The following is an 18,091-nucleotide window of genomic DNA, read 5'->3' as shown; positions in this document are numbered from 1 at the left end:
GTGAAATACAGGTGGTATGAATAAGTATGAGCAGTAGCAACGGTGCCAGAAAATAGCTTGCTGGCGTGTAGTTGATGGTGGTGGTATTGCAGCAGTAGTAACACAGTGAAACAGTAAACAAGCAGTAGTAACGCAGCAGTATTTAGGAACAAGGCCTAGGGATTACACTTTCACTAGTGGACACTCTCAACATTGATCACATAACAGAACAGATAAATGCATACTCTACACTTTTGTTGGATGATGAACGCATTGCGTAGGATTACACGAACCCTCAATGCCGGAGTTAACAAGCTCCACAATTTGTTCATATTTAAGTAACCTTATAGTGTAAGATAGATCAAAAGACTAAACCAAGTACTAACACAGCATGCACACTGTCACCTTCATGCATATGTAGGAGGAATAGATCACATCAATATTATCATAGCAATAGTTAACTTCGCAATCTACAAGAGATCATGATCATAGCATAAACCAAGTACTAACACGGTGCACACACTGTCACCTTTACACACGTGCAGGAGGAATAGAACTACTTTAATAACTTTGCTAGAGTAGCACATAGATAGATTGTGATACAAACTCATATGAATCTCAATCATGTAAAGCAGCTCATGAGATTATTGTATTGAGGTACATAGGAGAGAGATGAACCACATAGCTACCGGTACAGCCCCGAGCCTCGATGGAGAACTACTCCCTCCTCATGGGAGCAGCAGCGGTGATGAAGATGGCGGTGGAGATGGCAGCGGTGTCGATGGAGAAGCCTTCCGGGGGCACTTCCCGCTCCGGCAGCGTGCCGGAACAGAGACTCCTGTCCCCCAGATCTTGGCCTCGCGATGGCGGCGGCTCTGGAAGGTTTCTGTGGTTTTCGTCAATCGTATCAGGGTTTTCGATCCAGGGGCTTTATATAGGCGAAGAGGCGGCGCAGGAGGGTCGAAGGGGCGACGACACCATAGGGCGGCGCGGCCAGGGCCTGGGCCGCGCCGGCCTATGGTCTGGGGGCCCTGCCCCCCTTCTCTGGCAGTTCTCGTGTGTTCTGGATGGTTCCGGGAAAAATAGGAACCTGGGCGTTGATTTCGTCCGATTCCGAGAATATTTCGTTACTAGGATTTCTGAAACCAAAAACAGCAGAAAACAGGAACTGGCACTTCGGCATCTTGTTAATAGGTTAGTTCCAGAAAATGCATGAATATGACATAAAGTATGCATAAAACATGTAGATAACATCAATAATGTGGCATGGAACATAAGAAATTATCGATACGTCGGAGACGTATCAGCATCCCCAAGCTTAGTTCTGCTCGTCCCGAGCAGGTAAAACGATAACACAGATAATTTCTGGAGTGACATGCCATCATAATCTTGATCATACTATTTGTAAAGCATATGTAGTGAATGCAGCGATCAAAACAATGTATATGACATGAGTAAACAAGTGAATCATAAAGCAAAGACTTTTCATGAATAGCACTTCAAGACAAGCATCAATAAGTCTTGCATAAGAGTTAACTCATAAAGCAATAATTCAAAGTAAAGGCATTGAAGCAACACAAAGGAAGATTAAGTTTCAGCGGTTGCTTTCAACTTATAACATGTATATCTCATGTATATTGTCAACATAGAGTAATATAACAAGTGCAATAAGCAAATATGTAGGAATCAATGCACAGTTCACACAAGTGTTTGCTTCTTGAGGTGGAGAGAAATAGGTGAACTGACTCAACAATAAAAGTAAAAGAATGGTCCTCCATAGAGGAAAAGCATCGATTGCTATATTTGTGCTAGAGCTTTGATTTTGAAAACATGAAACAATTTTGTCAACGGTAGTAATAAAGCATATGTATCATGTAAATTATATCTTACAAGTTGCAAGCCTCATGCATAGTATACTAATAGTGCCCGCACCTTGTCCTAATTAGCTTGGACTACCGGATCATCACAATGCACATGTTTTAACCAAGTGTCACAAAGGGGTACCTCTATGCCGCCTGTACAAAGGTCTAAGGAGAAAGCTCGCATTTGGATTTCTCGCTATTGATTATTCTCAACTTAGACATCCATACCGGGACAACATAGACAACAGATAATGGACTCCTCTTTTATGCATAAGCATGTAACAACAATTAATAATTTTCTCATTTGAGATTGAGGATATATGTCCAAAACTGAAACTTCCACCATGGATCATGGCTTTAGTTAGCGGCCCAATGTTCTTCTCTAACATTATGCATGCTTAACCATAAGGTGGTAGATCTCTCTTACTTCAGACAAGACGGACATGCATAGCAACTCACATGAAATTCAACAATGAATAGTTGATGGCGTCCCCAGTGAACATGGTTATCGCACAACACGCAACTTAATAAGAGATAAAGTGCATAATTACATATTCAATACCACAATAGTTTTTAAGCTATTTGTCCCATGAGCTATATATTGCAAAGGTGAATGATGGAATTTTAAAGGTAGCACTCAAGCAATTTACTTTGGAATGGCGGAAAATACCATGTAGTAGGTAGGTATGGTGGACACAAATGGCATAGTGGTTGGCTCAAGTATTTTGGATGCATGAGAAGTATTCCCTCTCGATACAAGGTTTAGGCTAGCAAGGCTTATTTGAAACAAACACAAGGATGAACTGGTGCAGCAAAACTCACATAAAAGACATATTGAAAACATTATAAGACTCTACACCGTCTTCCTTGTTGTTCAAACTCAATACTAGAAATTATCTAGACCTTAGAGAGACCAATTATGCAAACCAAATTTTAGCATGCTCTATGTATTTCTTCATTAATAGGTGCAAAGTATATGATGCAAGAGCTTAAACATGAGCACAACAATTGCCAAGTATCACATTACCCAAGACATTATAGCAAATTACTACATGTATCATTTTCCAATTCCAACCATATAACAATTTAACGAAGAAGAAACTTCGCCATGAATACTATGAGTAGAAACCACGGACATACTTGTCCATATGCTACAGCGGAGCGTGTCTCTCTCCCATAAAGTGAATGCTAGGATCCATTTTATTCAAACAAAACAAAAACAAAAACAAACCGACGCTCCAAGCAAAAGCACATAAGATGTGATGGAATAAAAATATAGTTTCAGGGGAGGAACCTGATAATGTTGTCGATGAAGAAGGGGATGCCTTGGGCATCCCCAAGCTTAGACGCTTGAGTCTTCTTAATATATGCAGGGGTGAACCACCGGGGCATCCCCAAGCTTAGAGCTTTCACTCTCCTTGATCATGTTGCATCATACTCCTCTCTTGATCCTTGAAAACTTCCTCCACACCAAACTCGAAACAACTCATTAGAGGGTTAGTGCACAATAAAAATTAAAATATTCAGAGGTGACACAATCATTTTTAACACTTATGGACATTGCATAATGCTACTGGACATTAATGGATCAAATAAATTCATCCAACATAGCAAAAGAGGCAATGCGAAATAAAAGGCAGAATCTGTCAAAACAGAACAGTTCGTATTGACGAATTTTAAAATGGCACCAGACTTGCTCAAATGAAAATGCTCAAATTGAATGAAAGTTGCGTACATATCTGAGGATCATGCACGTAAATTGGCTTAATTTTCTGAGCTACCTACAGGGAGGTGGATCCAGATTCGTGACAGCAAAGAAATCTGGAACTGCGCAGTAATCCAAATCTAGTACTTACTTTTCTATCAACGGCTTAACTTGGCACAATAAAACACTAAACTAAGATAAGGAGAGGTTGCTACAGTAGTAAACAACTTCCAAGACACAAATATAAAACAAAGTACTGTAGCAAAATAACACATGGGTTATCTCCTAAGAAGTTCTTTTCTTTATAGCCATTAAGATGGGCTCAGCAGTTTTAATGATGCACTCGCAAGAAATAATATTTGAAGCAAAAGAGAGCATCAAGAGGCAAATTCAAAACACATTTAAGTCTAACATGCTTCCTATGAAAGGGAATCTTGTAAAGAAACAAGTTCATGAAGAGCAAAGTAGCAAGCATAGGAAGATAAAACAAGTGTAGCTTCAAAAATTTCAGCACATAGAGAGGCATTTTAGTAACATGAAAATTTCTACATCCATATTTTCCTCTCTCATAATAACTTTCAGTAGCAACATGAGCAAACTCAACAATATAACTATCACATAAAGCATTATTATCATGAGTCTCATGCATAAAATTATTACTACTCCCAACATAAGCATAGTCATTCTTATTAATTGTAGTGGGAGCAAATTCAACAAAGTAGCTATCATTATTATTCTCATCATCAAATATAGAAGGCATATTGTAATCATAATCAAATGTATCCTCCATAACAGGCGGTACTAAAAGACTACTATCATTATAATCATCATAAATAGGAGGCAAAGTATCATCAAAGAAAATTTTCTCCTCAATGCTTGGTGGACTAAAAAGATCATGAAAACCAGCTTCCCCAAGCTTAGAATTTTCCATATTATTAGCAACAATGGTGTTCAAAGTATTCATGCTAACATGTTCCATGGGTTTTTTAATTTTCGGATCAAACCATCCATGTCTTAACTCAGGAAATAGAATAAAAAGCTCATTGTTGTCCATTATGCCAAACTAGTGTAAACAAGAAACAAAAAGTTGCAATTGCAGGATCTAAAGGAAATAGCTTTGAGTACTTACAATGCGCCGGAAAATAGCTTGGTAGCCGAGGTCCGGAGTGTGAGTACCTTTTACCTTTCCTCCCCGGCAACGGCGCCAGAAAAGTGCTTGATGTCTACGTTCCCCCTCCTTTCCTGTAGACAGTGTTGGGCCTCCAAGAGCAGAGGTTTGTAGAACAGCAGCAAGTTTTCCCTTAAGTGGATCACCCAAGGTTTATCGAACTCAGGGAGGAAGAGGTCAAAGATATCCCTCTCATGCAACCCTGCAACCACAAAGCAAGAAGTCTCTTGTGTCCCCAACACACCTAATAGGTGCACTAGTTCGGCGAAGAGATAGTGAAATACAGGTGGTATGAATAAGTATGAGCAGTAGCAACGGTGCCAGAAAATAGCTTGCTGGCGTGTAGTTGATGGTGGTGGTATTGCAGCAGTAGTAACACAGTGAAACAGTAAACAAGCAGTAGTAACGCAGCAGTATTTAGGAACAAGGCCTAGGGATTACACTTTCACTAGTGGACACTCTCAACATTGATCACATAACAGCAGAGTATAAATGCATACTCTACACTTTTGTTGGATGATGAACGCATTGCGTAGGATTACACGAACCCTCAATGCCGGAGTTAACAAGCTCCACAATTTGTTCATATTTAAGTAACCTTATAGTGTAAGATAGATCAAAAGACTAAACCAAGTACTAACACAGCATGCACACTGTCACCTTCATGCATATGTAGGAGGAATAGATCACATCAATATTATCATAGCAATAGTTAACTTCGCAATCTACAAGAGATCATGATCATAGCATAAACCAAGTACTAACACGGTGCACACACTGTCACCTTTACACACGTGCAGGAGGAATAGAACTACTTTAATAACTTTGCTAGAGTAGCACATAGATAGATTGTGATACAAACTCATATGAATCTCAATCATGTAAAGCAGCTCATGAGATTATTGTATTGAGGTACATAGGAGAGAGATGAACCACATAGCTACCGGTACAGCCCCGAGCCTCGATGGAGAACTACTCCCTCCTCATGGGAGCAGCAGCGGTGATGAAGATGGCGGTGGAGATGGCAGCGGTGTCGATGGAGAAGCCTTCCGGGGGCACTTCCCCGCTCCGGCAGCGTGCCGGAACAGAGACTCCTGTCCCCCAGATCTTGGCCTCGCGATGGCGGCGGCTCTGGAAGGTTTCTGTGGTTTTCGTCAATCGTATCAGGGTTTTCGATCCAGGGGCTTTATATAGGCGAAGAGGCGGCGCAGGAGGGTCGAAGGGGCGACGACACCATAGGGCGGCGTGGCCAGGGCCTGGGCCGCGCCGGCCTATGGTCTGGGGGCCCTGTCCCCCTTCTCTGGCAGTTCTCGTGTGTTCTGGATGGTTCCGGGAAAAATAGGAACCTGTGCGTTGATTTTGTCCGATTCCGAGAATATTTCGTTACTAGGATTTCTGAAACCAAAAACAGCAGAAAACAGGAACTGGCACTTCGGCATCTTGTTAATAGGTTAGTTCCAGAAAATGCATGAATATGACATAAAGTATGCATAAAACATGTAGATAACATCAATAATGTGGCATGGAACATAAGAAATTATCGATACGTCGGAGACGTATCATATTGCAGTAGATTGTATTTCAGTATAGAGAATTGGACCGGGGTCCACAGTTCACTAGAGGTGTCTCTCCCATAAGATAAACAGCATGTTGGGTGAACAAATTACAGTTGGGCAATTGACAAATAAAGAGGGCATGACCATGCACATACATATTATGATGAGTATAGTGAGATTTAATTGGGCATTACGACAAAGTACATAGACCGCTATCCAGCATGCATCTATGCCTAAAAAGTCCACCTTCAGGTTATCATCCGAACCCCCTCCAGTATTAAGTTGCTAACAACAGACAATTGCATTAAGTATTGCGCGTAATGTAATCAGTAACTACATCCTCGAACATAGCACCAATGTTTTATCCCTAATGGCAACAGCACATCCATAATCTTAGAGATTTCTGTCACTTCCCCAGATTCACGGAGACATGAACCCACTATCGAGCATAAATACTCCCTCTTGGAGTTACAAGCATCTACTTGGCCAGAGCATCTACTAGTAACGGAGAGCATGCAAGATCATAAACAACACATAGATATAAATTGATAATCAACATAACATAGTATTCTCTATTCATCGGATCCCAACAAACGCAACATATAGAATTACAGATAGATGATCTTGATCATGTTCGGCAGCTCACAAGACCCGACAATTAAGCACAATGGGGAGAAGACAACCATCTAGCTACTGCTATGGACCCATAGTCCAGGGGTAGACTACTCACACATCACTCCGGAGGCGACCATGGCGGCGTAGAGTCCTCCGGGAGATGATTCCCCTCCGGCAGTGGTGCCGGAGGCGATCTCCTGAATCCCCCGAGATGGGATTGGCGGCGGCGGCGTCTCCGGGAAGGTTTTCCGTATCGTGGCTCTCGATCGGGGGTTTCGCGACGGAGGCTATTTGTAGGCGGAAGGGCAGGTCGGGGGCCACACGAGGGCCCCACACTACAGGTCGGCGCGGCCGGGCTTGGGCCGCGCCGCCCTAGGGTGTGGCCACCTCGTGGCCCCACTTCGTCTCCTCTTCGGTCTTCTCGGAAGCTTCGTGGCAAAATAGGACCCCGGGCGTTGATTTCGTCCAATTCCGAGAATATTTCCTTACTAGGATTTCTGAAACCAAAAACAGCGAAACAAAGAATCGGCACTTCGGCATCTTGTTAATAGGTTAGTTCCAGAAAATGCACGAATATGACATAAAGTGTGCATAAAACATGTAGATATCATCAATAATGTGGCATGGAACATAAGAAATTATCGATACGTCGGAGACGTATCAGCATCCCCAAGCTTAGTTCCTGCTCGTCCCGAAGGTGTAAACGATAAACAAAGATAATTTCTGGAGTGACATGCCATCATAACCTTGATCATACTATTGTAAAGCATATGTAGTGAATGCAGCGATCAAAACAATGTAAATGACATGAGTAAACAAGTGAATCATATAGCAAAGACTTTTCATGAATAGTACTTCAAGACAAGCATCAATAAGTCTTGCATAAGAGTTAACTCATAAAGCAATAATTCATAGTAAATGCATTGAAGCAACACAAAGGATGATTAAGTTTCAGCGGTTGCTTTCAACTTGTAACATGTATATCTCATGGATATTGTCAACATAGAGTAATATAACAAGTGCAATATGCAAGTATGTGGGAATCAATGCACAGTTCACACAAGTGTTTGCTTCTTGAGGTGGAGAGAAATAGGTGAACTGACTCAACAATAAAGGTAAAAGAATGGTCCTCCAAAGAGGAAAGCATCGATTGCTATATTTGTTCTAGAGCTTTGATTTTGAAAACAAGAAACAATTTTGTCAACGGTAGTAATAAAGCATATGTATCATGTAAATTATATCTTATAAGTTGCAAGCCTCATGCATAGTATACTAATAGTGCCCGCACCTTGTCCTAATTAGCTTGGACTACCGGGATCATCGCAATGCACATGTTTTAACCAAGTGTCACAAAGGGGTACCTCTATGCCGCCTGTACAAAGGTCTAAGGAGAAAGCTCGCATCGGATTTCTCGCTATTGATTATTCTCAACTTAGACATCCATACCGGGACAACATAGACAACAGATAATGGACTCCTCTTTTATGCATAAGCATGTAACAACAATTAATTTTCTCATTTGAGATTGAGGATATTGTCCAAAACTGAAACTTCCACCATGGATCATGGCTTTAGTTAGCGGCCCAATGCTCTTCTCTAACAATATGCATGCTCTAACCATAAGGTGGTAGATCGCTCTTACTTCAGACAAGACGAACATGCATAGCAACTCACATGAAATTCAACAAAGAGTAGTTGATGGCGTCCCCAGTGAACATGGTTATCGCACAACAAGCAACTTAATAAGAGATAAAGTGCATAAGTACATATTCAATACCACAATAGTTTTTAAGCTATTTGTCCCATGAGCTATATATTGTAAAGGTGAAGAATGGAAATTTTAAAGGTAGCACTCAAGCAATTTACTTTGGAATGGCGGAGAAATACCATGTAGTAGGTAGGTATGGTGGACACAAATGGCATAGTGGTTGGCTCAAGTATTTTGGATGCATGAGAGGTAATCCCTCTCAATACAAGGTTTAGGCTAGCAAGGCTTATTTGAAACAAACACAAGGATGAACCGGTGCAGCAAGACTCACATAAAAGACATATTGTAAACATTATAAGACTCTACACCGTCTTTCTTGTTGTTCAAACTCAATACTAGAAATTATCTAGACCTTAGAGAAACCAAATATGCGAACCAAATTTTAGCATGCTCTATGTATTTCTTCATTAATGGGTGCAAAGTATATGATGCAAGAGCTTAAACATGGGCACACCAATTGCCAAGTATCACATTATCCAAGACATTATAGCAAATTACTACATGTATCATTTTCCAATTCCAACCATATAATAATTTAACGAAGAAGAAACTTCGCCATGAATATTATGAGTAGAACCTAAGGACATACTTGTCCATATGCTACAGCGGAGCGTGTCTCTCTCCCACACGGTGAATGCTAGGATCCATTTTATTCAAACAAAACAAAAACAAAAACAAACCGACGCTCCAAGAAAAGCACATAAGCTGTGATGGAATAAAAATATAGTTTCAGGGGAGGAACCTGATAATGTTGTCGATGAAGAAGGGGATGCCTTTGGCATACCCAAGCTTAGACGCTTGAGTCTTATTGATATATGCAGGGGTGAACCACCGGGGCATCCCCAAGCTTAGAGCTTTCACTCTCCTTGATCATGTTGTATCATCTCCCTCTCTTGATCCTTGAAAACTTCCTCCACACCAAACTTAGAGCAACTCATTAGAGGGTTAGTGCACAATCAAAATATACATGTTCAGAGGTGACATAATCATTCTTAACACTTCTGGACATTGCACAAAGCTACTGAAAGTCAATGGAATCGAAATATCCATCGAACATAACAAAACTGGCAATGCGAAATAAAAGGCAGAATCTGTCAAAACAGAACAGTTCGTATTGACGAATTTTATCGAGGCACCAGACTTGCTCAAATGAAAATGCTCAAATTGAATGAAAGTTGCGTACATATCTGAGGATCGCTCACGTAAATTAGCATAATTTTCTGAGTTACCTACAGAGAAAACAGCCCAGATTCGTGACAGCAAAGAAATCTGTTTCTGCGCAGTAATCCAAATCTAGTATGAACTTTACTATCAACGACTTTACTTGGCACAATAAAACACTAAACTAAGATAAGGAGAGGTTGCTACAGTAGTAAACAACTTCCAAGACACAAAATAAAAACAAAGTACTGTAGCAAAAGCACATGGGTTGTCTCCCATAAGCGCTTTTCTTTAACGCCTTTCAGCTAGGCGCAGAAAGTGTGTATCAAGTATTATCGAAGGATGGGGCTTCTACAGCGGGGTGCGGAGTTTTCTCAACTATGCATTTTATCTTTTCTATGTGAGTTTCAGAGGCTCCCTTTTCATTAGTCTTGGGCTTGCTACTCTCATCAAACAAATCTTCAGGAACAATCCAATCAAAATTCTTTTCTAGTGCCTCACACATTCCCAAGAGCTTGCAAGGTATTGATGTTTTAATATCCCCCTCATAATTAACTTCATTAGTGTACTTTTGTCTATCTTTTTCCATCTTCTCAAGGGTACTGGCAAAGTTGGTATAAGAGCCTAGCATATTATATTTAGTGAAGACTTTTCTAGCTTCTCTTGCTATTCCCCCAAATTCTTTAAGAAGGGTTTCTAATACAAAATCTTTCTTTTCTCCTTCTTCCATATCACTGAGTGTAAGAAACATATGTTGAATCACAGGATTAAGATTAACAAATCTAGCTTCTAACGCGTGTACTAAAGAAGCAACAGCAATTTCATAAGTAGGAGCAAGTTCTACCAAGTGTCTATCTTCAAAATCTTCAACCGTACTAATATGAGTGAAAAAATCTTCTATATTATCTTTCCCAAGGATAGACCCTCGGCCTACCGGTACATCTTTAAGAACAAACTTAGGAGGAAACATGATGAAATAAGTAAAGTAAATACAAGTAAATAATTTTTTTGTGTTTTTGATATAGCAAACAAGATAGCAAGTAAAGTAAAACTAGCAACTAATTTTTTTTGTATTTTAATTTAGTGCAGCAAACAAAGTAGTAAATAAAACTAAGCAAGACAAAAACAAAGTAAAGAGATTGGGATGTGGAGACTCCCCTTGCAGCGTGTCTTGATCTCCCCGGCAACGGCGCCAGAAAAAGTGCTTGATACGCGTACAGCACGCGTCCGTTGGGAACCCCAAGAGGAAGGTGTGATGCGTACAGCGGCAAGTTTTCCTCAAGATGAAACCAAGGTTTATCGAACCAGTAGGAGCCAAGAAGCACGTTGAAGGTTGATGGCGGCGAGATGTAGTGCGGCGTAACACCAGGGATTCCGGCGCCAACGTGGAACCTGCACAACACAAACCAAGTACTTTGCCCCAACGAAACAGCGAGGTTGTCAATCTCACCGGCTTGCTGTAACAAAAGATTAGATGTATAGTGTGGATGATGATTGTTTGCAGAAAATAGTAGAACAAAGATTGCAAGAGATTGTATTTCAAGATAGAGAATTGGACCGGGGTCCACAGGTTCACTAGAGGTGTCTCTCCCATAAGATAAACAGCATGTTGGGTGAACAAATTACAGTTGGGCAATTGACAAATAAAGAGGGCATGACCATGCACATACATATTATGATGAGTATAGTGAGATTTAATTGGGCATTACGACAAAGTACATAGACCGCTATCCAGCATGCATCTATGCCTAAAAAGTCCACCTTCAAAGTTATCATCCGAACCCCTCCGGTATTAAGTTGCTAACAACAGACAATTGCATTAAGTATTGCGCGTAATGTAATCAGTAACTACATCCTCGAACATAGCACCAATGTTTTATCCCTAATGGCAACAAGACATCCATAATCTTAGAGATTTGTCACTTCCCTGCATTCACGGAGACATGAACCCACTATCGAGCATAAATACTCCCTCTTGGAGTTACAAGCATCTACTTGGCCAGAGCATCTACTAGTAACGGAGAGCATGCAAGATCATAAACAACACATAGATATAAATTGATAATCAACATAACATAGTATTCTCTATTCATCGGATCCCAACAAACGCAACATATAGAATTACAGATAGATGATCTTGATCATGTTCGGCAGCTCACAAGACCCGACAATTAAGCACAATGGGGAGAAGACAACCATCTAGCTACTGCTATGGACCCATAGTCCAGGGGTAGACTACTCACACATCACTCCGGAGGCGACCATGGCGGCGTAGAGTCCTCCGGGAGATGATTCCCCTCTCCGGCAGGGTGCCGGAGGCGATCTCCTGAATCCCCCGAGATGGGATTGGCGGCGGCGGCGTCTCTGGAAGGTTTTCCATATCGTGGCTCTCGGTACTGGGGGTTTCGCGACGGAGGCTATTTGTAGGCGGAAGGGCAGGTCAGGGGGCCACACGAGGGCCCCACACTACAGGTCGGCGCGGCCAGGGCTTGGGCCGCGCCGCCCTAGGGTGTGGCCACCTCGTGGCCCCACTTCGTCTCCTCTTCGGTCTTCTGGAAGCTTCGTGGCAAAATAGGACCCTGGGGGTTGATTTCGTCCAATTCCGAGAATATTTCCTTACTAGGATTTCTGAAACCAAAAACAGCAGAAAACAACAACTGGCACTTCGGCATCTTGTTAATAGGTTAGTTCCAGAAAATGCACGAATATGACATAAAGTGTGCATAAAACATGTAGATATCATCAATAATGTGGCATGGAACATAAGAAATTATCGATACGTCGGAGACGTATCACTGTACTACACCACTTCGGAACAAGTATTCGAGGGGAGATGGAGGGCATTTGTCGAGAAGCACCAGACGGAATTAACCAAAGAATGGATGAAGAGGATGTATAGGAGGAAGAAGTTGTGGTCAGCCGCGTATCTAGCGAATGGATATTTCCTCGGAATGAAAAGCAACCAGAGGAGCGAGAGTTGAACTCCACCCTACACACCCACCTTGACTTTGGACTGACAATGGTGGATATGGTTGTGCACTACGAGAATAACAGTAGCCGTATCCGGGAGGAAGAGGCCCGCCAGGACACCATAGACTATCAGACAAAGACTGCCGGTTGCGGTTACTGTGTACAAGGATATAGAGATGTCTGCTGCCCGTAAATTCACTGCTACAAACTTCTACCACGTTCAAGGGGAGCTGAAAAAGATTGGGGGCCTAGAGATTGTAGATCAACTTGGATGTGCTGGTGGGTTAACAACCTTCGTTGTGACATGGATGAATAACCGTAAGTATTTGTTTTCAGTGGAGTACAGACCTGAAAGCAAAGAGGAAACAATAACGTGCAGCTGCCGAAGGATGTATCGGAAAGGGCTACCTTTCAAGCACATCTTGTTTGTTTTGCATTTTGTGGGGTGCTCTGAAATTCTGAACTGTTGTGTTCTCCGAAGGTTCTCGAAGGATGCAAGGTATGGTTTGCCCTCAAGATGCGAGAGTGATTTGTACGGATGGGTATGGGAAGGGGTAGCTGAGCGGAGAAAGCATAGCGAGCTTACCCTAATTGGAGCAGAAGCTTTTGATGCGGCATTGCATGACCCAGAATCTTTCAGCGAGCTTATGAAATGTATGAAAGGCATAATATACTAGAGAAAAGGTGACCAGACCAGTCATTCAACGGCTTACCATGAGGACGCACAAAACAGAGGAGATGCACCAGTAGTGGGTGATCCTGAAAAAGCTGAGACCAAAGGAGCACCTAAACAAAACAAGAAGTACTATAAGGACAAGGATACGAATCAACAGACGTCAAAACATGGCAGGATACTGTCACACGACGAGCGGAAGAAGGAGAGGTTGTGCACTGCTTGCAATCAACCAGGTCATAACAGAAACAACAAGAAGAAGTGCAGGCTACATAAGGAGTGAGTATCTGGTTCAGCCCTACTTAAATAGCTTGCACTAATCTTCTACTATTTTATGTGCCACTGACTTGTGTGTTATTTCATGCAATGCAGATATGAGGGACCATCGGAAGTATGAGGAACCACCGGAAGTTCTGACAAGCATATGATGATTAATTGCTTGTCTACATTATGAACTACACTACTTGTTGCACTTATCAAAGGGCGAATTTTGATACTTACAACACAACAAGGAGAATTTTGTTCACAAATAACATAGAGCACAACTTATGTTTTGCACACGTTGCGAATATGATTACAGACTGCACAAATCACTGAATGATACTTACAACACAACATGGATAATTTGTTCACAAATAACATAGAGCACAACTATGTCTTGGACACATCGTGAATATAATTACAGACTGCACAAACACATTAGTACTTGCCCCTTTGAGGCTTATCACTCCAAGGCTTGCTTCTTACGCTTGGTCATGGATGAAGATTCATCCTGATTTTTGCATCTGGGGCAGATGTGGTCTGATCTCTGGAGGTGAGCTTGTCCCTCGTTCACCGTGTAGATCTTGTTGTATATCTCATAGCTGAGATAGCCGTCAATAGCTGCGTACTCGAGGTTCATCCAGGATAGTGGCTTGCATTCCCAGAAATCATGCCCTTCCTTCATTAGCCGGTTGTACTTGAACTCCTTCTTCATGTTGGCAAACATAGGATCAATGAGCTTTGCTGCAAGATCAGCCATTCCAGCCTGCGGTTGACCTTTAATCTTGAAAATGTCCTGGATGTCGATGTGTCTCTCTTCTGGAACATGAAGACCGACCGCACGAAGAAATTTTGTGTCATTTCTTTTATCAACACTTGTAAAAGTGTATTGCTTGTGCTTGAGAAAAGTCAGTAGGTGCGGACATTGATCCTTGCAAGCAGCACAAATAAATTCAATAAGTACCGTAATGAACACCGCAGCGCAACCATGGAAAATGTAGGGACGCTTTAAATATTCACGGAGACATATAATGATGAAACCCTACCTAATGTAGTGGAATACAAGAACGTGCTCCCTCATGGCGATTTGTATTACCGCCAACTTGTGTCCGCTAGAGTCATACTCGAGATCCAGACCAACGAACTTGAACCTGTCCTCGTCCTCGTCGAGCCAACCCTCGTACATACGAAGAATTCTATCAACAGTCACCGCCTCATTGGTGTAGACGACGTCGATATATGTCGTCCCGTGCACAAGGATGCGGTAATTCTCCGTCGTGGACTTCTCGTCTCCGGCCACGACGGAGGAAGGGGCAGATGCCATGGACAGCGTGTGAGGAAGGGAGCACTGGGATGCGGTAGATGAACGACCGGGGTTGGGACAGAATGGTGGAACTGCCACAGTATCGGGTGGGTATAGGGGTGGGAGGCGAACATGCAGTTAGAGGTCTGGCGGCCCATTGGCCCATTACATGTCTGACGGCCTAACTGAAAAGTTTTTTAGTTTTGATTTGAATAAATCTGCAGCACATCTGGTTAAATTCAAAAAATTCAAAAAAGTTTTAACCAACGGATTATGTTCACAAAAACGTGTGACATATTGGGTAAAAAAAACTGGATTTTTTTTCGAAGGTCGAAAAATCGACTAGCTTAGAAAAACTGGTTTGATGTAACCCAAACGGTTCCGTTTCTAAGAATGTGGATTTTTCGACCTTCGAGAAACGCTTCAGAAATTTTTGCACACACTCTCGTATCCATCCTAAGATGAAGTGTTAAGTTTTTTTTTCATTTTTTGAATTTCTGTGAAAATAAACTATTAAATTTCAGTTAAATTCGAGTTGGAAAAAAAACAGAAGAAAATTAGAGAACCCTGCTGGATGGGCCATGAGTATTCCTTCCCCGTGTCCATGCTCTACGTTAATGGGCTTAGTTCAAACCGCGTTACATGTCTGACGGCCTAACTAAAAAGTTTTTTAGTTTTGATTTGAATAAATCTGCACCACATCTGGTTAAATTCAAAAAATTCAAAAAAAGTTTTAACCAACGGATTATGTTCACAAAAACGTGTGACATATTGGGTAAAAAAACTGGATTTTTTTCTAAGGTCGAAAAATCGACTAGCTTAGAAAAAGTGGTTTGATGTAACCCAAACGGTTCCATTTCTAAGAATGTGGATTTTTCGACCTTCGAGAAACGCTTCAGAAATTTTTGCACACACTCTCGTATCCATTCTAAGATGAAGTGTGAAGGTTTTTTCATTTTTTGAATTTCTGTAAAAATAAACTACTAAATTTTGGTTAAATTCGAATTGGAAAAAAAGACAGAAGAAACTGGAGAACCCTGCTGGATGGGTCATGAGTGTTCCCTCCCCACGGCCATGATCCACGTTAATGGGCTTAGTATCAGCAGCACATGTGCATTTAGGGTTGAAACAGAATTAACCAACGTATTATGTCCTAAAAACGTGTGACACTAAAAATAGTCTAAATTACAAAAAATATTTTGACTACAAAACGCACGAAAGTTTTTGCTGACATAAAAATAGTACAACCCAATACAATGATGAATTACAATTTCTCCTTTCATTCTATGAGGATTCATCCATATGCATATCTTATAACGTGATATCTTCAATCTCAAGCCTGATGCACAAATCCCTGAACTCAATCTTCAAACATACTAATGAACCTATCACAAGATGAGCTGCTACACAGAACGCATTCCATACATCTACAAACTCAATATGCTGCCCCTTGTAGATTGTATAAGCTCCAACCATTTGTCCATCAATAGATCTGCTATAAAAAATAGCAGCACCTTCTCTCGGCCTATAGTATCCACGAGCAACATCAAAGGGAATGAGCTACAAAAAGTAAAATATAAACAAACAAAACGTTATAACTGTTAGTATGTTATGAATGAAACTTAAAAACAGTGATCCAATAATAAAAACAAGTGAAACTGTTACTAACCAAACGAGTAAGAGAAGATTCATTCAACCTCGTCACAAAGAACTGAGATACTTCAAAGAAATCAAGGAATTCGCTTTCCTCCACTTTATTTAGCTCTTTGAATATAGCCCATGTAACTGCATTCATCTCTGCGGAGTTAATATCTAGCAAATTTGAGAAAATGGTTTTCTCAAAAGTAATTCTGCAGCACTCCAAAACCTCCCAACAATCTGAACAAACAAAAAAATAAAACAGAATGAACAATGAGAAATATGTGAAAACAATATCACAATAATAATTAAGAAACAAAGAAACATGCCTGGTAACTGAACCCATGGTTTTTCCTCACGGTCAGCATTGAATACAACAACTTCAAACTTGGAAGCAGTTTCATCATATGTAAACTCCACAATGTCATTTTCATCCATAACGTAAGCCTCTACAAAAGAACTCCAGAATGGTCCACAAAGGTAAGTTCTTGCTTCAGTCTTCTCCACATGGAAATGATAAACAAAATCATGATTGCATTCAGCAACAACCCACTTATCTACTAAACTATGTAGCATCTCCCTAGCATGGCAAGGCACGGCCTAAAGAGTTGAAAACAAAAAACAATTTATTTAGAAAATATCCAAGAAACAAATGCAAGTAGTACTAACTGCGGAAAAAATGTATATCTAGCTTGTACTATGCAAAACATACATACAATTAGTTCTTCAAACAAATGCACCATCGCTACATCGAATGAAAATGCACGACGCTTGGACCGGAAGCAGTTAGTGTCTGGCTGGCCACAAATAAGACATCCTTCTTCATCCATCTCTGACAAAAATAATATAACGTATCAAACACATTCGAAACATTCCAAAAACAGAAATCCAAAAAATTAAATCAATGTTCACAATGAACTACACCAACATTCCTGCTAGAGTCCCTAGATTTCTGGGTACTAACCCTAACAGATAGCTACCCTACAACAGCGGCGGCGCACGGCAGCAAGTCATGGAGGGGGGCGGGCAGGATGTAGTGCAGGGGCTCAGAAAAGTACCACCGGGGCTACGACCAGAAGATGAAGCGCGTCCGCTCTCTCCGGCCCGTCGCCGTCACCGTTCGCCATCCCTCCTCGCCGCTCGGTGTCCCCGCTTCAACAATAACCGTAGACGATCTCCGCACAAAAGCCTCGGGCTATAGAAATGGGCCAACAAAATCCGGGCACAACAGAAACAAAAGGCCCAACATGTGACTAGTTCGAACTACACGGTTAATTCATGTGAGAACCCTACGAGACTTTACACGGCCCGCTCAAAAAAAAACGAGACTTTACACGGAATGGTACATCCCAAAGGTAAACATGGTACGTAGACCAAGTTTTTGTGAAACTAATGCACCTTGAGTCAACAATATATAGGGCATATTTCATTT

The 18,091-nt window shown here is 41.4% G+C and overlaps 1 protein-coding gene across 1 annotated transcript; it reads right to left on the bottom strand.

Annotated features, from left to right (window-relative positions):
- Window positions 1-14,181: 14,181 nt before the first annotated feature.
- LOC127334955 (uncharacterized) lies at window positions 14,182-15,042 on the bottom strand. Its single transcript, XM_051361522.1, has 2 exons — window positions 14,815-15,042; window positions 14,182-14,649 (listed from the first exon to the last, which is right to left on the bottom strand). Exons 1-2 carry the CDS (start codon window positions 15,040-15,042, stop codon window positions 14,182-14,184), a joined length of 696 nt encoding a protein of 231 aa, XP_051217482.1.
- Window positions 15,043-18,091: the final 3,049 nt, after the last annotated feature.

This window comes from Lolium perenne, chromosome 1, assembly GCF_019359855.2.
Source record: "Lolium perenne isolate Kyuss_39 chromosome 1, Kyuss_2.0, whole genome shotgun sequence".
NCBI classification, from domain to species: domain Eukaryota; kingdom Viridiplantae; phylum Streptophyta; class Magnoliopsida; order Poales; family Poaceae; genus Lolium; species Lolium perenne.
This window is presented reverse-complemented; position numbering and strand designations above follow the sequence as displayed.